Here is a 25,177-nt window from a genome sequence, read left to right on the forward strand (position 1 = left end):
AAAGAAATGAGGATACAGCTATCTGACCAAGTACAGTCCTGATCATTGTTTCGTATATTCTTTCTGTCTCTCCTTTGTTCTTGATTCTATTTTGCATGACTTCCTGGTAGTCAAAGGGTATGATCTTTGAAAGGTTGATTGTGGTCTGAGAAACCTCTTCTCTTAACCTAGTCATGATAGGAGGACCAGAAAGAGAGGATAGCTGGAAAATTGAAGTGAAATCCTCTGAACAGTTTTATTATTTGGTGAATGGTGGGATCACGATAGATTGAATTATTTTGTGTTCTTCTTTAAACACTACATTTCCAGCCTCTGGTATTTTATTGTCAGAAATGGATTAACAATGAGAACATCAGTGCTCATAATTTTAAGACACAAAGTCAATACTAATTAGATGAGGCTTCCTCTAGTGGCATTTACCAGTGTATTCTTTCTGGACTTTGCACTAATTGAGTAGCACACTACGGGGCTAACTCTTAATTCACCAGGGATGCATTAAGCAATCAGCATGTGACCTCTTTGGCCGACTTTTGGACCTTGTCATTTCTCATTCCTCTCTGTTTTCACTACTTACTACACTGTCACAACCTACCTCTAAACTCAATATTTTAATTTATTATTCATCTCCCATGGTTGTGTGAATTAATTAGGTTCAGCTGGATTCTTGAGATCTTTGCTGAGATTACAGTCATATAGCAGCTGGGGTGGGAGTAATATGGAAGAATGTTCAATGTGGTATCTTCATTCATAGATCTATCAGCCCCACTAGGACAAATGGAACATTTGGGCATCTCTCTCTCTCTCTTTCCATTGCTGCCTCTCCATATGGCCATCTCGACTTTCTTGACAGCATGGTGGTCCTATGGTAATCAAATTTCCTACACTGGGATTGGCTTCCCCCAAACTAGTGTTTGAAAGAGACTCAGGAAGAAACTACAAGATTTTTTTTAACTAAAACTGAAATGTCATGCAAAATCACTTCCTCTGCACTTTATTGTTCAAAAATTGACCTAGCCCAAATTCGATTAAGGGCAGTACACAAAGGCATGAATATAAGAGACATGGTTCATGGCAGGGGTGGGAGTGGGCAGAAAACATCTTTAAAAACTAGTTACCACACCCTCTTCACCAGAATAGTCAAATTTATCTATAAATCAACTATTATGCCACTGCACCAAATGTTTCTAGGAAACATAAAGCCACACAAGTTCTTCTTAGTAAGTGAAAATGTGTAGTTCTTGGTAATGTGTGTGTGTGTGTGTGTGTGTGTGTGTGTGTATGTGTATACACCTATAGGTATATACATATTACCAACTAAATATATCTGGTATTGTGTCAGAGCTGTCCAGTCATAGAATTACCTTTGTTGGCTTATCTTCATTTGGGCCTGTTGCTACTACCAATCAAAATATTTTTGGATTAGAGGCAGTTAACAAGTCACTCAACACATTCATATTACTCTTTTTGTAGTTTTGGTACATAAAATCATAGAATATTTTGTTTATTGAAAGGAGAGTGAGTTCTATTATTATTCATTGAATCAATCAACAAATATTTGTTGAGTCCCTGTGAGCCAGGCCTTGCATTACATAGTACAAAACAGAGACATTTGCTGCTGTGGTTGGATTTTGCCTTCACCACTATCAATACTAGCAATCTAAATACTAACTACATGAGTTCATTCATTCAGATGTTTGGGCACTAGACAAAGCTGTGTTACAGAATAACACTAACAGGGTTAGTGTTAAGTCCTTATTCTGTGCATTATTTCATTTCATTCCGCAAAAGAAGGCTTCAGCCAGAAGGCAGAGTTATTATCCTAGTTTTGTAGTAGTTGAAACTGTGACTCAGGGTAAACAGTGTTCCAAAGTTCAGCTAATTAGTAAATGACGAAGCCTGGATTTGAATCCAGAGCACCATCTATGCAAACCTGCTTTAAAATAATACCATTGCTTTTGTTTCTACTTTCCATGCCTTTGGAGAAATGTTTTCACCATGTGGTAAGGCTATTTTAATTACTCTTTGGCCAAATATATTGACAGCTCTCACCCCATTTCAACTCTGGGCTTCTTTTGATTTCATAGTGACCATTTTTAAAGTCTAAGAAGGATGGATAAAGAAGAATAGAAACTTAGCCTTATTACCATTTAACTGTACCAGTCATCAAAGCTTGACATGCCATACGAGTGCCACATTGCCATTTCCAAGGCACGTAGGTGGGGAGAAGAGCACAACACCTGCCTCCTTATTTTCCTTGCCCATCCCCCTACTCACCTCCCCTCTGGCAACCACCAGTTTGCTCTCTGTATATAAGAGTCTGATTTTTTTTTAAAACCATCCTCTTTAATAAAAGCAATGATGAAATCCAAAAATATTTTTTGGGCACTTGCACTATGCCAGGCTCAGGAAAATTTGGTTCCTAACCTAAGGGGATCTTGGTCTCCAGTGGGAGAGACTAAACAGATGTTTTCCTGGCAGTGCACTCTGATAAGGGAAGCCCACAGGCAGAACCGTTAGCTTAAGGTGGTGAGTACAGGATGGGAGGAATTTTAGAGTCAAAGATTGGAGAAGAAGAGGGGTGAAGTTTCTATCAAGAGTGCACCCTATGTGATGGTTCAAAGTCTAAAGCGTTTCAGGAACTCTAGGGACTGAAATAATTCTGTTTGACAGAAGGGCAACAGGTGTGGAGGAGTGGCCAGAGAAAGAGCAAGGCTGGCCAAGAAGTCAAGAGGAAGGAACTTGTTCATTGCAGCCCTTGTTAGGGAACTTGAATGAGCCACAGTCATTGAATGAGGTTTCGCTAAGTAGTTTGGATTTTAAGTGCAGATGTGGAAAACAGATTAATGTTTAGCCCTTTTAGCCATTCTAACCATGACTTCCCCTTTCATTCTTTACTAAATTGGAAATTATTCTTTTGCTTGGGAATATTTTTCAATATGTACCAAGCATTATAAATGGCTTCCCTTCTATCGCAGCATATTTAGTGTTTATTACAGTCAGTCTCGTCAAATTAAATCACCAGATCTCCAATTGTCTTAATATTAGATGAGCCATTGATTCATCGATTGAGGTATTTATCCAAGAAAAACAAATCTGTTCCCCACTTCATCAGTTCTACGTATTCAAATTTCTGTATCTTTAGATAACAACCCAAGAGATAAGAGACCCTATCAGGAAAAAGTGCTGTACACCACTGATTTCAGCCAGACCATTCAAAACCCTTTACCTACTCTCTAGCCTTATTTTCCAGCTATTCTGAGAAAAAAGGAATTGAAACGGCCTCTCTAGCACACCCAGACGGAGGGTGCAGAAGTCCTGATAGTTTTCTCCACTTGCCAACCCAGACAGGGTGGAGTGGCTGGGAAGGGAGTCAGTGAGGCCCAGAGAGGGGGAAACACAAAACAGACAGGGTGGGGCATCTGGGAAGGGAGGCCAGGAGGCCCAGAGAGAGGCCAGGAGGCCCAGAGAGAGAGAAACACTGTAACAGCAAAGTGACAGAATTGCTTCCTCTGGGCTGCTTCCTGCCCTTTGCAGCAAATGCCTCTTCCCCTCTGTCCGGGCCTTTGAGTGGGTTAAAGAGTCGAAAGAACTTGTGCCCAAAAGAAAGCAAACATCCACTTGCTTTTTCCTTCTGCTCCTTTCTTCCAACTCTTGATAAAAAGCAGTGGGGGTTCATGTATTCTCAGGCGCTTCTCCGAGAGCTTCTGGAATCCCTGGGCTCCCTCAGCCCCACAGTTTCAGCACCTCGGCTCAAGGGCAGGCCCTCCCTCTAACTCCCTTTTTCCCCTCCTTCCACCTGACAGGGACCATAAATAACCAGGGCTCCTGGTGTTACCGGCCGAGAACAAAGTTGAAAGTTTGCCTGGAGCTCCCTGCCACTCCCCGCCTGGGCCACTTCTTTGTTTCCTTCTGTTTTTTCCTCTACCTGGCTCGGCCGTTTGTTCATTTATGTCGGAGAAGAGTCACCTCCTGATTAAACGCAGCGCCCCGCTCGCCGGCTCTCCCTAGATTTAAGGCTGTCTCGGTTACCCGGTTAGGCACCGGGCATTGGTATCAAATTACCGAAAGTCTACACTGGAGCGGTCCTCATATTTACATACAAATAACTCAAGGGCTTGCATTTATGTCACCATTGGGTCCTGCTAGAGGCTTGCCAGCGGAGTTCTTGGTCCAATCAGAAGGAGCTTTGCAAGGATGTCTGCAGAGTGATCAAAAGGGTCTTCTCAATTAAGTGTAGCCAGGTTTTGCTCTTTTTTTATTTTTATTTTTTCTGGTGTGAAAGATCGAAAATCCTTGCACTCTGATGAGTAGAAAAAGATGTGCAAGTCCTCCACTGCCTACGAGAAGACAAAGATGCTGAGCGGGGACCCGGCGGTGGTGGTGAAGACCTGAATACAGCCCAGGGGTCTGTTTGTTTGGGCTGATTCGGAGGTATATTCTAAATCACTGCGTAAGGAATTCCTGGAAACGTCAGGAAAACATTTGATCAGCCCCGCCTGGTGGAAATGGCTTTACCGCAGAGTAAGCTCTTTATTTAAGTTGTACTTGGTGTGTGCTGTTTTTGTTTCATGTGCAGTGAATGTGCAAATAGCCCAGCTGTGAATAGTTACTTAAAATAATCTCTCCGAACCGGGTGGTAGTAGAAAGCAGATCCGTTTAGTTTTTATATTTGCAAAAACAGTAGTTGACAGTGTATTTTTAGACTTGATTGGTAGTTTAAAAGCTAAGTTCTGTGGTTTCCTGGGCTTAAATGAATGGAAATTATAAATGGTACCGAATGAAGGAATGGAAAATAGAGCTGGAACAGATGAATCACTTACCTTTGAGAAAACATAACATACATGCTTTTGAGATCTGTCTCAGCCAGCCACACTTGTGTCCAGAAAGACAAGGGGAGTCGTAAAAAAGAGATAGGTTTGCCTGTTTGCGGAACGAACTTTTCCACAGTCTGTGCTACGTTTTGAAAAGGATGGGAAACGTCCCAGAGGGCAAAAGGTGTTTGAAAAACCTGCTCTGTCACTCTTGGAATGTGGTTTTTCCATGAGGTCATGCTGTGTATATGTAGCTAGTAAAAGTTTTACGAAATTAACTCTTTGTATTGATGGGCAAAGAGCAATTTATATCAGTCCTTCTTTCAAACTGCTGGTCTCTACATTTGGTCTCTACAGAAGGTAGAGCTCTTTCCCAAGTAGGGTTCTAACCCTGGGGCAGCTGGACTGTGATGGGTGTAGAAACAGTTCAAAATTGATGTGTTTCAAGGTTCTCCACTTGAGCAGTAATAGTTCAGATTAAATAACTTGCTAGTTTCTTTCATAAACCCCAAACTGAAATCCTGTGTGTGAAAAGACCATTTTGGAAAGAAGAAAAGTCCATTCCTTTCCCATATATGATTTTCTGGAACAGTAATGGAGAGATGGCTCTTAAATTGCAATCTACGTCCATTCAGACAAGCTGCCCTTGTCATTGTGAGGCATGGAAAGCTAACTACCATAAAAGATCCACCTTCTAGTCAGCTGGGGCTTGAGGAGGGGAAATGAGGTAGGGGAGATGTTTTAAAATGGAAAACTTAACACCAGGTGCTCTTTCGCTATTTAAATTCACTCTTGAAATTATGGACTAATCTCTACCTATGCTTTTTCCTTCTAAATAGCAGTTAAAGATATTATGGGGTGGGGGAATATGAGAAAATGGGTGATTTGCTGATGATCAAAGGAGCGGCTTTCCCCACAATAAGTGCATTTTCAAAAGGTAAGCTTCTGATTGTGGTTTGCTTTGTCCATCCACAGGGGAGGACGCCATGACAGGTGACACGGACAAATACCTGGGGCCCCAGGACCTTAAGGAGCTGGGCGATGATTCTCTCCCTGCAGAGGGCTACATGGGCTTTAGTCTTGGGGCTCGTTCCGCCAGGTATTTTATTGTTGCTGTTTTTCATAGTTAACTTAATACAACCATGATTTGTCATAAACCAAAATCATTCTCATTGTTCACATTATCCCCAAATGTGCTCTTTGGATGAAGATGTGAATTTGGTAGAATGTTCTCGAATGTTCTCAACTCTGGTATACATGCTCTACCGTTTTCTTTTGTGGTCTCTCAGTCCTTGATTTTACGTGATTGAACATGTTGAGTGTTGGTTGTTTTTTTCCCCACCTTGCAGTTATGCTTCAAGCATGATGGCAAAAGAGCTCACTGATAAAACTGGGAGAGTCAGTGTGGTCTCCGTGTTTAAAAATTAAATTTTGTTCCACAGTGAAAGAAAAGTCTTATTTTCCAATAAGTATGAAATATTTGTGTTGATTGTACACTGTTCTCTATCACTGAAAGAATAATTCATGCTCACTTAAAAGAGAGCATTCTAAAAAAGATTACATATAGCTTATTAGAATTGTCTACCAAGTGTTTGGGTATCTCTTCTAAAACCATGCCATTAGTTTGTTTACTAGGGACATGTTAGGAGCGTTACAATGACTTACCCAAAGTCAAGGACAGATGTGGTAGCAAATTCAGCCCTAAAAACTGAAGTATTAAAACTTTGCATATGAAAAACCTTGGCTCAAACTTACCTGACGCTGGTTGAAAGAAACAGGACCTTGTCCAGAATTTGGGGACTTCTTTTCCCTGGTTGGTTTAACAGCATGTTTGCTGACAGTCAAGTTACTTTAAAGCTAATAATTAAACTTTCTAAGCCAGAGCCCTGGGGACATTTTCCTATAGTTTAAGGATCTGATGTAAAAAGTTTCATTGTCTCATAGTAAATGGCACTTCCCACAAAGTAAGACTGGGAGTTGATTCTCACTCAGTGTTGTTGATGTGGCCAAGTTTAGAAATTGAATTGATTTTTCTTTGAGTTAGTCTTTTTATTAACAGAACTTGGAACCTCATGTAACTTCATAGAACTTTTGCTTTATAAATATATTTATCAAAGTCCTTAAAATGTCATTGTAAAAAGTCCTCAAAATCTCATTGTAACAGGATATCATTAATAAGAAGAGGAAAATAACTTTCTAAAAATATGTAGGATCTCATATAATCATACAGAACCACAAGTTACAACTGAAAAACACAGAGTCTCAAAGGATCTCAAGGGAAAATTCTACTTAGAGGCTTACTAGCATTCGTAATCCAATAACTTACTGATTCTCTTCCTCAGATGATATGTAAAAGCTGCATTTTGTGAGTCAGTCACTTGTATATAGAAAATTGTAGAAGCTAACATTCAGAGAGAGATGACACCAGCATATTGTCCTAAGGCTTTCACACTTCTGGTTTCGACTGCACCCGTTATTATTTGTTGCTATTGTATGTAACTCATTTTTTTTACATTGGCAAGTCATGTTATGCTCAGAGCCAAATCTGCAAAAAAAAAAAAAAAATCTGTAATACTAATATATTTCTTAAAGTATTCTTAGAGTATTGCCAAATATTCTGAGTGTAACATTTAAAAAAGAATACATTAAGTGTGTAACTCATTCAACCATAACATTTTTTTCTTTTTTCCTTGTCTGATTTTTTTGCTTTCTACTTCTCCTGTGTTTTTCTAAAAATACTTTAAATTAGTCCCAAGATCAGGTAAGAAGATATGTCACTTTTACAGTGTTTTTCTGCCCTTCCCTGACTCATTTTTCTCATCTTTATTTTCTTCAGCATTGTGCTGTGCTGTGCTGTGCTGTGCTGCGATGTGCTTTTTTTCCCCTGCTCTGCATTAGAAAATCATTTATGTAATTCTGAGAAAATTAGCAAGGAACTAAACGTATGACAAGAAATGTGACTTAATGCAAAATTGAGTACTTGAGGAATTTCTTTCCTTTAACCAAGTTTGTGTAGTGCATGAAGTTACTGAAGAACTTCCACTGGGTTTAAAGAAAAAAATCTTGATTTGAAAAGCAGTTTGTTTGCTGGTTGCTGTTTTGTTTGGGTGTGCTAGGTACATTCATATAATTTTAGACTTCTGAGGCATGTGTTTTTCTAATCCTTCCTGTATTTAACACTTAAGGTATACTGATGGCTACAAATAATATAGTTGACCTTAGTTGAAAACAATTTAATGCTTTCCAGACCTCCATGCAAATATCTAGTTTTAGTAGCTGAAAGGACTTCTCTGAATTAAGGATTCAGAGTGAAGCCTGATGGACATAATGAACTCCATCTGTCTAACGTAACTTGTTGGTCCAGAACAGTGAGGAGCCAGAACTTAGACATTATGTAAAAGAAAGACGTCTTTAGGCTTTTCCATTGACAGCACCCAGTTCTAGGCTCTGTTTCTCAGTTGCCATCCATATAGAAGTTAAAAGAAAGAGGATATTTTAAAAAAATCAATAAATCTTAGATATATTTAAAAGCTGAAATTAAAATGAATATGTGATAGTTTTTTCAACATTTACATGTTTGTTCACATCTATAGTAAAGTTGTTCTTACATCCCACATTAGCAGAGGCAATGGGAACCAGAATTTAAAGAAATGAATGTGGTGTCTCCCAACCATATCACTAGGGCAAATGAAACCTTCCTGTGACTACTTAGAAGTTACGCTAATGGGAGAGCCCCCACATAAGACTACTTAAATTAAAATTAATTACAATTAAATAAAAAGCAGTTCAATTCTTCAGTCACAATAGCCACACCTCAGGTGCTTAGCAGTCTGTACGTGGCCAGTGGTCACCATATTGGACAGTGCCTCTCTTTGCAGAAAGTTCTAATGGTCAGTATCTGCTTTTAGGAAGTTTATATTGTATTTGAGAGATGGTAAGGGAGTAATAGGGGGGAAATGTTTGCAAGTAAAGCAGGAAGAAGAGGAAGAGTTATGTATCATCAGAAGGCCTGCCCATGCAAGTAGCCAGACACATGGCTTACTAGGTAATCTCTGTGCAGAAAGGCAGTCTCTGTCTCTTTTTCTTTTTCTTTTTCTTTTTCTTTTTGCTTCTGCTTCTATATTCCAGTCTCTAATATTGTGCCTTACTTATAAGAGTCAGTGTATTTGTGAACACACTAGATAATGACTGTAGAACGATGGTTATTTTGAGGTCGAAAATCCCCCTGGGATTCTGGTGGAAGGCAAGGCTCTAATCCGAAGAATGTATCTAGTCATTCGTGTGGACCCTTTGAATGATTCCTATAATTCGGGGGCCTCTGTAACTTGATATAAAAATACCCACCTTGGGTAATCTTTAGTATAGGGAGCACTGGGATAAAGAAGTCATTTTGAGCAAAGCAAGGAATCATTCCTTATTTATCTCTTCTTTGCTCTTTTCCCTGTCCCACACATAAGCCAAGGCCACGGCCAAAGCCAACATCTGACTGATTCTACTGGTAAAGATTCAAGAGGCCACATTTAGACTCAGTTTATTACTTACATGGGCAGTGACAGGTGGCAACTTACCACCATCCTGGTCCTCCATACCAATAAGGACAACACCAAAACAAAAGGTTCCATGGTAGTTATGGGATGCTACATTGCAGGAGGTCAACTCGAGACTGCAGCTAAGTGATTTCATGCTGTGCAGCTGTATTCCAAGGAGGGTGGGGCAGGAAGTGTCAGACCTCATTGGCAAGAAGAGGCAGTGAAAAGTTACCTTATGACAGCCTATCATATTAGGTGGGATAGGGAGGCAAGAGGGAGATGGCTTCAAAGCAGCTCCTCACAAGTTTCTGTCCTGTTTGCAGAGGATTAATCACAAGGTGTTCTGGCAAAGCTCAGATTAGTTGTGATCCCAGTCAGCCTGCATGTCTATGTGTATACGTGCAGGCTTCTAGCATCCCTTACTCTATTGTTTTTTTTTTAATTGAGAGGTAATTGACATTACATGTTAGTTTCAGGTATACGAAGTAATGCTGGCCACAGTAAGTCAGGTTAACATCCATCACCACACATAGTCATAAATATTTTTTTCTTGTGATGAAAAATATAAGATCTACTCTCTTAGCAGCTTTCCAATACTTTATCCAGTATTATTAACTAAATCACCATGATATATACCGTATTCCCAGGACTGACTTATTTTATAACTGGAAGTTTGTACCTTTCAATCATCTTCACTCACTTCTCCTGCCACCACCCCCTGCAACCCTATATTGGTTTGTAGTTTAGAGGTCAGTGTATGAGAGGCCCTTCAGGACATCAGAGGGCTTGCACTCTGGGAAAGTCAGGGGCTGTGTAGAGGATTTAAGAGAGGCTGGAGAGGAGAACAGTATAAGGCACAAGGAAGAAAAGAATAGAGTACAGAAAGACAAAATCACTATACATGGAATTTGAATTTTTCGAGGCAAGAAAGATGGCAAAGATCATGTAAGTTACATTCATCATACTATTTCCTTTTTGATGTTTTCCATGAGTACAGCTATAAACCAGAGCTCTTAATAGGTTTAACTCATAGCTGGTTTGCAAAGATTTAGGAACAGACCCATTTGCAGCAGACATAATTCCATTCAGTAGTACAAGGTAAACAGATAAAGGAGACTCTGACATAAGGCCTTACCATAGAAAAAACCTCACAGATTATCAAGAGTTACCTTGTTCTTGTCAGTTACCCTCTTAGTTCAACTGTCATAGTGAAACATCCAGAGTTTTCATTCATTTCATATTGTCACAGATTTAATACCATTTGGCCTAATTTTAAACAAAATCTGATCATGAAATTGTCTAAGCTTAAGAGATTTCCTCAAATTTAAGGAATTTTATTTTTGATGATGTCTTTTCAAGAACAACTTCTGTTGATATTTCTAGCCATCTTGCCTGTTTTCAAAGTTGCATGCATTAATTTTATTTTATTCATCTCATCATCATCCACAACTCTTGAATGGTTAACTGTAAATACAACAGCCTCCGCTCCTTCAGTTCGGATAGGTCGTACACCTTGAACAGAAGCTCCTATGCGCGGGACAGCATGATGATTGAAGAACTCCTTGTACCATCCAAAGAGCAGGTATGCATCCTCCTTAAAATATTGTTGGATTGTTGAACTTTAATTGCTGTGATTGAATCGAGCTCTTTGTTCCATGACAAAATCTGTATCTCTGCATGTTTGATTTTACATTTGTAAACCTTCCTGTACTGCTAGGGAAAGAGGAAAACAATCTATTGTAAAAAAAAAAAAAAAAAAAGAGGGGGGAATCAGTTGTGCCATACCTAGAAATAGCCTGGTCTTTTGCAGATGAATCCCTAAAAGCCCACAGAGAGGAGCTCAGAAAGTCCTAAGAATGACACCAGACATCTTTCTCATTACTAGGTCAAATCTATTTCAATTTTTTTGAAGAGTTGATAATAATTGGTAGCTCAAGTTGCTGACATTATCCACATGAGTGTTTGATTTTCCTAAGCAAATTGTGGGTGCATGCTGGAATTTGCTAGAATTGTTTTTAGCATGTAGTTAAAAATGAGATTGATCAAGTTTTTGATCCCTTAGCTTCAAAGCTGACTGTGATGGGCTTCTTGAGATATGATAGTGTTTTGTTTTCTATCAGAACCTCTGCTGGTGTTCACGCAGTTTCTTCTTTTGATCATTATGGTTGAATAGATGCTAGTTTAATGCAGGAAGTTCCATCAGTGCCGTCCTGCTGCATAGGGGCACAGGGTTGTTCATTATTCTAGATACACAAAATACTTGGTTTTAAATGTGAAGTCATGAGCTAATGATGGGCCATAAAACTAATTTTGAAGGTGACTTATTGTATTCAAGCAATGTAAATAATTAATGAAATCATGCTACATTTATTCACTGAACAATGAAGGTAAATTGGAGCAGGTGAATACGTGATAGTAACATTATCGCCAAGTTAGAAGTTTAAGCAACTGGTAGTCAGATTTCAGGGACTCCCATGTGTTTGGGACATGCTGACTTCCTGATGTACAGAGGTGCATGGAATTTCACAAGAACCTGCAATAAATATTTTATTGCTTTATACTCTCTGGAACATTCTGAGTGAACAGGTTTTACAGAGGTGAATACAGTAGCTATTCAGGGTTTGGTCAGACACAAACAGCCTTTGTAGAATAATTATAGGTGTGATAACATGTCATGGTTTAAGTAGGTATTAGCACTAGAGAAAGCACTTGTTTCAAATAATGGAGCTAAGCTCGTGGGTGTAAGGTGTTGCGCAGGTATTGGCTGAGATTTTTCTGAGGGGCTTCCTCTTGGTTGGCCGTGGTCATTATTTTAGTCGGGTAATTCTGATCTTTTCATGTTCCCAACTGAAATGAGATGTTAGTGGATATATTAATGACACCGGTGTAGAAATGCCTATTATTCTCCATGCCTAAGGAAACCCTACAAAACTTACAAAATTGCAGGTGATAGTAGATTCCTTGGGTATCAGTAACACTTTAGTCTTATATAAAGCATGTGCCTAGTTCTGTATTGGAATCTCAAATGCTTGATTGAACCTAATGATGGTTAATATTTCTGAATACGTATTTACTTGGGGACGAGGGTCTGAAATTGGTACCATCACCCTCATCACCACCATGACCTCACCATCACTGCCACCATCACCGCTACTCCACTTCCAGTTACACTTCCTCTGCATTTCTGCACATCAACTTTAAAATATAGATGATTGCCATGCTACAGGTGACGAACAGGCTTCTGCGGGGTTTTACACCATTACCTCTTAGCTACTGCCAACACCAGCTTACTCAGGGAGGCTGGAAGGGGTAACTTTAATCAGAATGAAGGATTTGTGAAAAGAAAGGATAAAGAGAACTTTAAACGTAAATCTGCTGTTCTCTTGTTGAGTTTGTTGCTTCTTCGGTTTGAAAAGCAACTCTGAGGATGTCGCAGACAGCTCTGTAGACTAGTCAAGGAAAGAAGAGCTTACGACATTTTGAAACCTTTACAAATAAATCTTAAGTTGATAACTGCAGAGGTAGGAAGTTGCTGTCTTCAGTGACTGCAGAGATTCCCATGATCTGACAGGCGTTCCTTGTGGAACACATACATTATACCTGGCCGCACAACTTCATAATAAATTCACCAGAGATTTGGGAAAAAAAAAGTATGAAAGACATGAAGACATGTTAGGGACAAATGAGGACATTTAACAATGTACTAGCTGTATTGTTAGAAAATTATTGTTAGTTTTGTTAACAGTGACAACATTATTGAAGCTCTACAGGGGAATATCTCCGTTCCAGGGGTATGCATGCTGCAGCTTTCAGTAATGAAGTAATCGTTAAGTCAGCCACTAATTTTCAAATGGTTCAGCCAAAAGAAGTATGTATGTGTGGAGAGAGGGAGCTTGTGCAAGCACTAACATGGCAAAATGTTAATGTTGAATTTAGGTGAAGTGTATATGGGTATTTCTTCTACAGTTTTTTCAACTTCTTAATTTGTTTGAATACCTTCAAAACACAAACTTGGAGGGGGAATGGGGAAAACAAAATCTGAAAGAGGTACGTTAACTTATTTAATGTCTGGTATCTCATTTATTATAGAAGAGAGAAGAGGTTAATTCCTCAAAGAGAAGCTGTACTGTGCAAGACTAATGAGAAGGATTTACTTTAGAAGGATGCTTAATAGAAAGCACAGACATTATATTAGAACTAAGTGGCAAACATTATTAGTTTGTATCCATCATGCCTTTAAATCTGTATTTATAAACTTCAAAATGGAGTTTCTCCACAGTATTAATTATGTCTGAAAGCATGCCAGAAGCCTGAAATATTTAGAATTCTTGAAGCAATGACACACAACTTAACTGTCAGATTCAAAACTGCCCTGTCATTGCCCAGTTAAAGTTGCTTGGACACATAAAGTTGAAAATGAATAAAAATTAACTCTCCATGTGTTTTGCTTATTTTCAACAAGAGTAGACATCACCAACACAAGGCATAGTTTGTTGCCCCTTTATTATCCTGCTGCTGATTAATGAGTTTGCACATTAACCACAGTGAAAGTACAGTTGAGACTCAGGATAATTAGCATAGACGTGTTACTCCCATGTTCCTAAGAACCTGTGCTGTTGAAGGCAGGTATAGAGGCCAGAGCTGGGAAGGGTGTTGGGAAAAGTGAGCCCATCCTTGTGCCCTGCTGAGCCTTAGTCATGATCAGTTTATAAACCACTTACTTCTCCCCTGAATAATCAAGAGTGGACTCTTCCCACTGTGATACTGGGTTTTCCATGGACTCCCTGTCCTTTTACCTTCCCTTTACCTTGCAATCAAGAGTCACCTGTAGATATGCCTCAGAAAATATGTATGTAAATAAATCATGCCTTGCATTTGTCAGAAGATTTTATTATATAAAGCAGTAACTGTCAGCCTTGACTGCTCATGAGAATCATCTTGAAGAATTTTTAAGGGCACCTGGGTGGCTCAGTCAGTTGAGTGTTTGACTTCAGCACAGGTCATGATCTTGCAGTTGATGGGTTTGAGCCCCACATTGGGCTTGCTGCTGTCAGCTAGTCAGCGCAGAGCCCGCCTTAGATCCTCTGTCCCTTTCTTTGTTCCCCTCCCCTCTGTGCTCTCCCAAAAAAATAAATAAATATAAAAAACATTTATTAAATATGATTGCTTACCATATAATTTCACTCATATGTGGGATTTAAGAAACAAAAGGAAAAAGAGAGACAAGGAAACAGACTCTAAATTATAGAGAACAAACTGATGGTTATCAGTGGCACGGATGGGTTAAATAGGTGATGGGCATGGGGATTAAGGAGTGCACTTGTGATGAGCATTGGGTAACGTATGGAAGTATTGAATCACTATATCATACACCTGAAACTAATGTAACAAAGTACAGTATTAGAATAAAAGCTTAAAAAGAAAACATGATTGCTCTGTGGCTAGGGGTGGCCCAGCCTAAGATTTTTTAATGCACTGAGAGCTGAAGTCCCTGATTCCTAGTCAGAATCTCCTAAGTAGCAGAAGGAGCGCCTGAGTGGCTCAGTTGGAAGAGCATGACTTTTAAGCTTGGGGTCATGAGTTCAAGCCCCTTGCTGGGTGTAGAGATTACTATAATTTTTTAAGTTTATTTATTTATTTGAGAGAGAGGGAGAGAGAGAGTACGTGAGCAGGGAAGGGGCAGAGAGAGAGGGAGAGAAAGGATCCCAAGCAGACTGCACTGTCAGCACATAGTTCACTGTGAGGCTTGAACTCATGAATGGTGAGATCATAACTTGAACTGAAACCCAGAGTCAGATGCTTCATAGAATGAGCCACCCAGGTGCCCCAAGATTACTAGAATTCTTAATTGGGGCACACATTAGAATCATCAGTGGCTCTTTGGAAAAGATGATGCCTATGGAATCAGAATCTGTCAGGCTGGGTTCCTGGACATGTGTGTTTTTCAAAGCTCCACAGGTGATTCTGGGATGCGTCTCTGCATGAGAATCACTTATTTAAAGCAACCCTGGCTGGGATCTTTTTGTATATTGATCATTCAACATACAATGTATTTGTTTTATAAGCTCTGGTTTGTGTGTGTCAGATCATCTTGGATGACCATCTGTGCTGGGAAAGATTCTTTTCCAAATAGGAAGTAATAAAAGGTACAATTTCAGATTGAAGCCCAGTTGTCTAGGATGAATACAATAGACTGGTTCTTTCATTTCTTCTGACATAATTATTGAAAGCAACTGTCTGGTTTGGCTTATATAATTGCTGTGTGTGATCCACACCAGCCAGTCCCCATTACGTAAATGGAATAACATTCAGTAGATGCTGTGCCACAAGGTATGGTGGTGATGCTTATGGTGATCATGGTGAAAACAGTTCATTTTGAGCTCCTACTATGTGCCAGACAGTATTCTAAGTGTTTTAGTATTATTGACTCATTTGTGTTTCACAAAAACCCTTTGAGATTATTTCTTGGCTCCATTAAAAGAGTGAAGAAACTGAGGCATAGTCAGCTAACTTACCTCAGGGTACATAGGTGATAAATGGCAAAGTCACTGGCCATGTGGCTCCAGGCTGCTTCCTTAGAGGCTGTGCATCCGTGTTGTTCTGTGTGAGAAGGAAGCCACCAAAGAGCCCTAGGACTTTATTCTCTGTCCTCCAGGGTCTCACACTTGTTGCTATTTTTAATATTGATGTGGTACCATCATCTTTATCCATTTTTTGACGGGAAAGATTATATTCAGACATGTACTCTTTTTTATAAAATTTTCTTTTTAATGCTCATTTATTTTTTGAGAGAGAGAGAGAGTGTGTGTCAGCGGGGGAGGGGAAGGGACAGAGGGAAACACAGAATCTGAGGCAGGCTCCAGGCTCTGAGCTGTCAGCACAGAGCCCAACTTGAGGCTCGAGCTCACAAACCAGGAGATCATGACCTGAGCTGAATTCACCCGCTTAACTGACTAAGCCACCCAGGCGCCCCCAGACATGTGTTCTTTATTATGCTTATGCCTAATTCTAATAATAAATCCTTATTTAATGTGACTTAAAAGGAACTGACAACTTATTCAGCAATAAGGTATGAAAATTATGGAGAAAAATATTATGCCAAAAATTATGGCATATAAAGCATTATTAAAGGAATGGAAATACTTGACCATCATAGATACGAGGTAGAGGCATGATAGTGTCAAAAATGTTTTCCAGGTTAACCAATTAATTACACTTCCTTTGAATCACTCTAGAATTATTAAGACCAAGAGATGGTATATACAGCTGGCAGAAACATTTAATCCAGTATGAATGTCTGTAGTTATTCAAAAATAGAAGAGCAGAAATCACTTAGGGATATGAATTGTTTTTGCCTATGTACACCCATTCCATTTTCATAGGTGGGAGACAGGATCTGATGATCAAACCTCTTCCCCCGTTCATTCCTCAGTGTAATTTACAAGGATCAGAAATCCCTTCCCCTCTAAGGATGGGCCCCAAATCTGGCCATTCAGAGCATTCCTTTTCCTGGATTACAGTGATTACTTTAGGTTAAAGTTTAGATTAGGTTAAAATATAAAATCTAAGCAAGTTTAATAAGACTCAAATTTGAGACTTTCTTTAGCTTTTTTGGGTTGCTAAGCTCTAAAGATGATGTCAACCCAAAACTGCTAAGGATGGAGCATGAAGATAGGAGGTTCCTAGCACACTTTGAGCCATGGCTGTATTCAGCTATGCCTGAAGTTAGTCCTTCCCAGACTTTTCTGCTACATAAACCAGTGAATTAATCTCAATTTCCTCCCAACCCTGGGGGCCTGGGAGCATCTTAAGCTGGTTTAATTGGGGGTTTGGTCCTCACTAGTATGCTTGTATTGTGGCGACCAAACCTGACATGAACAACCACATGTCAAGGGCAACATAGAAAGTCTTCCAGCATCTTAAAGTGTCATTCAGACTTGAGATTCTATTGTTTTATGCTTTGTCTTTAGAACTAAGTAACAGTTCCTTCTTTTAAGAGCATAACTATAAATTTGGGCGTTCTAAAGCAAAAACTTTTAGAAAAACATTCTTTGCTAATTGATCCCTGAGGAATGACGGCCTTCCATTTGCTTTCAATTCTATTGATCTAGAGGCAGCACATCCATAAAGAGAGAGAAATGGGGGCAGCTGCGTGGCCCTGGCCCTCTCTTAGGAGGTTGCTTTCGTTTTGCAGCCCTCTCCTCTCACAGCAGATTTGCCCACATGGTTTATGTCTAAGGGCATGAGTGGCAGGGCTCCTAAGAGTGACCAGGTTAGAAGGTTTAACTACAGTAGTGTACAAATGGTTGCATTGGCTGTTTGAATGGGAGCTGTGAGGTCCTTCTGTAGTAAGTTTTAGAGTCTGTGTTCTAGACTCCCCGTACCTAGAGACAGGTGCCATCCCTTCCCCTACCCTTGTAACTCTCATTTATCTCAGCCCAGCACTCACTCCAGATCCTTTGAGTTCGACTTGGTCTTCTTTTAGGCTAAGGATGATCTCATGTATATTTAGTCATCTATATGCTGTTTTGTACTATTTGATGTATTAGCAACTTGTAAGTGAATTGGAGGGTTCCTCAGAAGAAATTGCATGTCTGTCACTTCAAGACCGAGGCGATTATCTCAGTAATAGAAAAGAAGAAGAACACCTAATCCCAAAGGCTGGTTATGTTCCTACTCAGTTTTTCCTGCTCTACCTCTCATTCCATTCTCCTCCTGCACCTCCCCTGCCCCCACATCAGTAGACTGGCCTTCCTGCTTCTGGTGCTGAAGGTAATTCTAAGGGGCTCTCAGAAATGTGCATGGTGGCAGAAGGTAGCCAGCCTGGGATTAAAGATTTGCTAGAGATAGTCCCCTGGAAGATAAACACCTTTGACTAGTGACATTTAATATGCTGCTTTTTCTCTTCAGAGTGCTTTGCCAGCATTTCTCAGGTGATCCATTCAACACCTCTCACAGATTGGTCAGCAAGATTACACATTTTTTTTCAAGGCAGACAGGTTGGTGTTGTGACTTACTTAAGGTGGTACAGTTAATTTAGATGTCTTGAACTAGATGTTGATGTGTTAACACCTTCCATGCTGACCTTGATTCACCTTCTTTTGTAGAAGTTGACAGCTAAATAATTTTGATACCATTGAGATTTGGAAGTTGCAAAGAGCTCAGCTTCTATGATTTATATTTTAGTATCAAATAAATCCTAGGAGTAATAATAGTTGACTTTAAGAAAAGAAGCATTTTGGGGGGAGGGGGGGAAGACCCACTTTAGCCAACCTTTAATTACAAATTTTTTAATGTTTTATTTATTTCTGAGAGAGAGAGAGAGCATGAGCAGAGAAGGGTCAGAGAGAGAGAGAGAGAGAGACACAGAATCTAAATCAGGCTCCAGGCTCTGAGCTAGCTGTCAGCACAGATCCCAACGTGGGGCTCAAACCCACAAACCTCAAGATCATGACCTGAGCCGAAGTTGGACACTAACTGACTGAGTCACCCAGGCGCTCCAACCTTTAATTTTTATTTTATTTTCTGCTTAAATCAGGTTTTCCTTTATTGAATCTATTTTTAAAGGTGTACAACATGATGTTTTGATATATTTGTAAAATGATTTCCATAATCAAGCTAATTAACATATCCATCATTTCTGATAGTTACCATCTTTTTTGTGTATTTGAGATCTACTCTCTTAGAAAACTTCAAGAATATAATACATTCTTATTAACTAGTCACCATGCTATACATTAGGTTTCTAGAACTTACTAATCTTATACTGTAAATGTGTACCCTTTGATCAATATCCCCCCTTTTCCTCCACCCCTGAGCCTCTGGTAGCCACTATTCTATTCTGAGTTACTATAGATTAGACTTTTTGTCTTTAAGATGGAATCCATTTGTTAAAAGAATATTTCCAACTAGTTGCACTGGATATCCATACAGACCCCTAGCAGTCTGCCATTTCATTCAGTATCTGCTGTAGATTACAATACTTATTGTGGTGTGCCACAACATGGATCCACACTGGATCATCTCATGTCATGCCTTCAGCTTCCTCATGGACTAGGTACTATCATTACCACATAAGACAAAGAAGCTGAAGCTGAGAGCAGTATTTCATTTGCTCAGTGTCACCTCAAGTGATGCTATGTGATAGAGCTGAGAATAGAATTTAGGTGCGATAGCTGTTTCAACCCATTCTGTTGCTGACCACTGGGCTGCCACACTTATACACCAAATGTAGCACACTGAACAAAGCATGTTCACCACGGGGAGAGCTGACATTTACACAAGTATTTGTCACAGCCAACAATTTGTTAATCCAGCAGGCTGCTTCGTCTGAGAAGGCATATGCTATCCCAAAAGCTACATAGAGGGTCATAATGTCCTATCAACTTGAGAAGTTAATTATCTTTACTTACAAAAACTGGGAAGTTTAGGATTATTATTATTATCTGTGTTTTTGTTTGCATAGCAGTTTAAAATTTTCAAATCACTTTCACAATACTTGGGCCATTCCATTCTCACAGTGAATCAGGGCAGTTAATCTCATCTACCAATTGCCCAATGAAGAAATGGAGGTTCAGTAAGGTAATCAACTTGTCATTCACTGGGCAGTGACGTGAGTAGCCAAAGTCAAACCCAAGTCATGTATTCTTGGTTTAAGGGAACGATGCCCACATGGGTTCCCCTGTCATGGTCCTGTATAGTTTGTGACCATGGGATAAAATTGTGCTTGCAAGCCTTTCCTTTCATGGGCTCCTAGTCTGGTGCCATCATCCAGATGTTTCTTAATTACACTGTGTTTACAGTTTTTCAGATTAGCTGCACTGTGCTTTGCATGTGACCTGATACTGTGAGGTCCACCCGGTTATGTGAACAATAGCATGTCAAGGCCACCAGTTAACCGACAGGACTACCTTCTGCTGCCTCCCAGGGGCAGCAGAGCTGACAGAGAAGGACCTTCACTGGTGTCACCCCACACTTGGGTTTGACAGTGGCATCCTGGAGAATTATCTAATATTAAACTTAATTGCTATTCTTTCTTTTCCTTGCATATACTTTCATGTTCCCTGTCTCTTTTCTTTCAAGCCTCGCTATTTATTTCCAGACCTGGGCATTTGGGTGTGTCCTCTTGTAAGGCCAGTGTATACTTGCTCTTCTCTTTCATCTGATGAATAGGGCTAGTGAGAAACTATTTTTGGAAAGTATTAAGCTCTAAGCTCGTGGAGGTTGTGATATCATCATTAGTCAGGCTTTGGACTATGTTGAATAATGTGCATTTTGACTTTAATAGGGTCCTTGACATCACTTCCAAGATGAAAACTGATGTGCTTATTCATATCATTTTTGATGTGGGAGTAAAAGCTCTTATTAAGTCAGTGTGAATTTTTCCTTAACACAGAGTTCTACTAACTAAAGCTACCCTGTGCTCGGTGTTGATTTTATGTTGTCACATTTTTGAAGTTTCTCTCTGAAGTTCAGTTTCCTCAGTTCTATACCCTGTGAAATGGGTATAATATTACTCCTAGTGCTACTAGGTTCTGAGGATTCAAAGGATACATAAATGTAAAGGTCTAGGACAGTCCTTGACATTGAGTTGACATGCAGTAAGTTTTGGTATTGCTATTGTTAACATTAAGTGTTTTTGGGTTAATAAGTAAGTCCTACACATTTATAAGATGCCTTCTTCTAACTGAATGGCCTCCATTGATTTGATAGAAGCATGCAGTGTATGTAACTGTAAAGGACTGGTGCTGGCACTGGAATGTTGTTGTTTTTGCTGTGTTTCCCCTATTACTGTATTTTAACAAATGGGCGACTATAAATGAGAGTCCTTTGGAAAGCAGAAATGACTACACATAAAAGGAAACATTAACATGACTCCATGCCAACACTGGCCTTGGTGCCAGATATTTTTTATTTTTATTTTTTTTATGAGAGAAAGAGCATCACATATGTGTACATGAGCATGTGCAAACAGGGGAGGGACGGAGAGATGGGGGGGAGAGAGAAAGAGAAGGGGAAGGAGAATGAATGAATCTTAAGCAGGCTCCATACTCAGTACAAAGAGCCTGACGTGGGGCTCTATCCCATGACTCTGGTATAATGACCTGAGACGAAATCAAGAGTCAGACACTCAACTGACTGAGCCCTTGATGTACATTTTTATTCAATCACCACAGCAACTGACTCTCAGTTTGGAGTTCTCAAAGGACACTGAGACTGGGAAAAGTTAAGAAATGCACTAAGGAGGGAGAGAGGCAAACCATGAGAGACTCTTGAATGCTGACAAAAACTGAGGACTGATGGATGTGGGGGGAGGAGGGATGGGCATGGAGGAGGACACTTGTGGGGATGAACACTGAGTGTTATGTGGAAACTAATTTGACAATAAACTATTTGTAAAAAAGAAAAAAGAAAGAAAGAAAGAAAGAGCAGGTCAGCATTGCCCTGCTTCTACCCTAGTTTTTCACTACTCTAGATAAGAAAGGAAAAAAAAAAAAAAGAAATGCACTAAGGATCATAAAGACAGCAAGTCACATTGGGGCATCTCCAGAAGGGTTTTCAATAAATGAAGATAAGCAAAGGCCAAAAAATAAGTTCAGTTAAATTGCTTTATTTTGTGTCTAAAGAGATACAGTGTGGGAAGAACATGTTGTTTGTGTTTAGGTTATTAAAATTGGTAGTTCTGCTCATAAACATAAGCAAACCTCTTTGGAAAAAAATAGTTGGGACAAATATTGGGACATTACAGATCATCGTTTTAAACAAGTATATTTTGCTTATATTACATTTGTTCATTTGTATGATGACAAAGTGTCAATGGGTGGCAAAGAGTTTGGAGAGTAAAGGAGTCAGGAAGGACTGACAGGGACTTGGGACCCCAGTGTGCTGGCACCCTCATGCCTCCATAAATAGTACATAATGGCAGTGATAGCTCCTTGCATGGTATAAGTCAGTGTTTCAATAATTCATGTTGCGAGTAAAAGTTTCTAAGAGTTCCAAAGGTAAATAATTTACTGTAATTACCAAAGAGGAGTGATATTACTTATTTATTAGAACTTAAAAAAATGGATCCTTTGTGAAAAGTGACCTCACGACCCCAAATGTAGGATTGATAGTATGCTAAAAGTATCACTACCAACTTTATATTAATATTTGCCCTATTCTGAATGTTAGTTGGTTGGAATCTCCAGAAGCCAGTAAAATTGGTAAATAAGGCCTGACTGACAACTAACACATCATTGGTTAATCCATGTAGAATTTAGAAGCTTTCTGAAGTGATGATGTGTTGCTCTTTTGGGGTTAGGACCTTGCTGTTGTGAACTGTTATTCTTTTCCAATTTGATTTCAGGGTTTTGTTTTGTTTTTAAAAAAAAAAACAAGTCTTTGTAATTCACTGTAAGTTTTTAAATTTATGTTTTATTCTTGAAGTTATACAAATAAAAAGCCATGTCATTTTATAAGGCAAACTCATCAGAAAAAAAAGAATTCACATGTATACCTTCAGCCTCCAATTTCTTCTCTCCAAACATAACTGCTTAGGGTACCTTTTGATAACTCTTACCATGTGCTTCCAGGTGTCTAAAATGTATATGTGGCTTCTTGTTGGCTTTCACCCATTTCAGGAATTATTTATGGACTTCACAAAATAAAAGATGAAGTTTTTATTTTTTAAATACTTCTTCTTTCCCACCATGCACACTTTCCATCCCCCCACATTCCCCAAATGGTTGTATTTTACTTTAGTTGTCCCAGTATTTAGTGCTTCTATTATTATGCCTATGTAATGCTATCCACAGATGTGAAGTATATTGATTGCATTCTCCTCTTGGCACAATATTTTGCTTTCCCTGGAGGTTTTTGTATTTGCTTCATGTTCTCTGTACGTATCACTAGTCCAGCCCACCAGTTCCTGCCCAGTTATGCCAATCTCCTCTCAATACGGTCACACTCATTAGGTGTTCTGTAAATTTCATCTGCTTAGTTTATTTCTCTGTGAGCTGTCTTGCTTATCAGACTCCTTACATTCCCACTGCATGGATGTCCTCCTGGGTCTTCCTTTACTGCCACCATGAAAACTCCCTTATATACACCCTGTGTCTTCCCCCTTCTTGGTTTAATCCTTCACTTTGGAATACATCTTCCAATAGTTTCCTTACAGAGTTCATAAGAAATATATTTGGGGGTTTTTATATTTCTGAAGATATCTTAATTCTATTCTCACACCTTTTTTTTTTTTTTGGCTGGTTTTAGAATTCTGGGTTGAATATCATTTCCTCTCAGGACGCTGAAGGAATTGCTCCATTGCCTTTAACTTCAGTTTTTGCTGTTAAAAGACTGATGGAAGTCTGCCATGTGTGATCATTTTTCCTCTTTAAATTTGTAGGCTCTTTCTTCGTCTCCAGGATCTAAAATTTCATGATGATGTGCTCTAGTGGGTCTATATTCATAATGCTGGTCACTCAAGTGGATTGTTTTACTCTGGGAGCTCAGGCCTTCTGCTTTGGGGAAGTTTCTTGAATCATTTCTTTGATCTGTTCTCTATTTCACGACTTTTTCTTTCTAAAACTTTTTTCTTTGGAGAAAGGAAATGGATTTGGAATTCCTGAAATAATCCTCTGCTTTCTTGTATGTTCTCCTATTTTCTATATTTGAAAATCTCCCCCTAACTTCTAGATGTTTTTTCAACTTTAATGCTATCATATTTGTTACTTTCTATGAGTTCCTTTTTCTCTGAGATTTTTTGTCTTAATATTTTATTGCTTTATAAGTATAAAAAGATCTCATCTCTCTCTGGATATTAATGAAAAAAATTAAGCTTTCTTCTCTCTAAAATGCCTCAGTTTCTTCCCATTTGCTTTTGTTCTGTTTGCTTATTTGCTTATTTTATTCCTTATATTAGACACTTCACAACTTTCTAGTGACTCTTGGCTATTTGCTCACTCCTAAGCTCACTGGAAGCTCTCTGCATGGAGCAGAAAGGCTTTTCACCCATTATTTCTACTGAAGTAATAGGCCAGGGACATTTCACTGGGAAATCTCAATTCCCACTGAATTCTAAATCACTGGGAAATCCCAGAGAAGGTTTCCGTTTTCTGCTTGGAGGCTCTGTCCCGATCTGACTGGGAGACCAGTTAAGGAAGGACATTCTCTCCTCAAATACAGCTTCTGCCTTTCTCTCTTCTGAGAGTCCAGTTACACATGTTAAAAGCTTTCTCTGTGTCCCACATGTCTCATACTATTTTCTGTGTTTTCCATGCTGCTTTTAAATCCTTTATTTTGTACCTTTCTCCATCTATACTTCTAGTTATCTAACCCTGTTTTCTATTGTGCCTAGTCAAGAACTGATATTGTATTTAGAAGTGAGCAAATGTCCATTTGATTCTTATGTAATTTCAGTGCCTTGTTAAGATATCCATCTTTTAATTCCTTTCCTCTGTTTTTTCCTTCCTTGTTTTTCAACATACTAATCAGAGCTGTTGTAAAGTTCTTATTTGCTTACTTCAAAATGTAGGATGACCGGGGAGTCTGTTTATAGAATGTTTTATTTTGTGTTTGTTCGTGTGCTCTCGCCATCCTTGGCCATTTCTCACCACATGCTGGGCATGAATATATAAAAAATTGTAGACAGGACACACCCAACGATGATGTAATTCTCCATAAAGGGTGCACCCTCCCTCTGCTAGACAAATAGGCTGGCAGCTGATCATTTCAATCCAGTTAAGATTTTGCTGAAAGGAGGCAAAATCATTTGCCTCCTTGGTAGACTCAGACTACCTCTGCTTGGTCCCTGGCCCGTCAAGGTCCTTATGTGAAAATCTTGTGTGATCCTCTCCCCCG

The 25,177-nt window shown here is 39.3% G+C and overlaps 1 protein-coding gene and 1 long non-coding RNA gene across 5 annotated transcripts in view; one reads left to right on the forward strand and one right to left on the reverse strand.

The window, feature by feature from the left end:
- Positions 1-4,909, reverse strand: part of LOC120244138 — a 54,068-nt gene extending 49,159 nt beyond the window's left edge. Inside the window, exon 1 of the long non-coding RNA XR_005531474.1 lies at positions 4,821-4,909. This is a non-coding gene — a long non-coding RNA (uncharacterized LOC120244138). The remainder of the gene's footprint in view (positions 1-4,820) is intronic.
- Positions 1-25,177, forward strand: part of ANK3 (ankyrin 3) — a 341,189-nt gene that overhangs the window by 226,245 nt on the left and 89,767 nt on the right. For 3 of the 4 annotated variants that reach the window (XM_039250506.1, XM_039250504.1, XM_039250503.1), the window contains 2 exons: positions 5,787-5,910; positions 10,820-10,922. In XM_039250506.1, the coding sequence (XP_039106437.1) occupies positions 5,787-5,910; positions 10,820-10,922 (227 nt within the window). Of the gene's footprint in view, positions 1-3,829; positions 4,522-5,786; positions 5,911-10,819; positions 10,923-25,177 lie in introns of those variants that run through there. The other variant, XM_039250505.1, reaches the window with a different exon arrangement.

The sequence above is a fragment of the Hyaena hyaena genome, unplaced genomic scaffold (assembly GCF_003009895.1).
Source record: "Hyaena hyaena isolate Hyena2069 unplaced genomic scaffold, ASM300989v1 scaffold_371, whole genome shotgun sequence".
In the NCBI taxonomy this organism is placed as follows: Eukaryota; Metazoa; Chordata; class Mammalia; order Carnivora; family Hyaenidae; genus Hyaena; species Hyaena hyaena.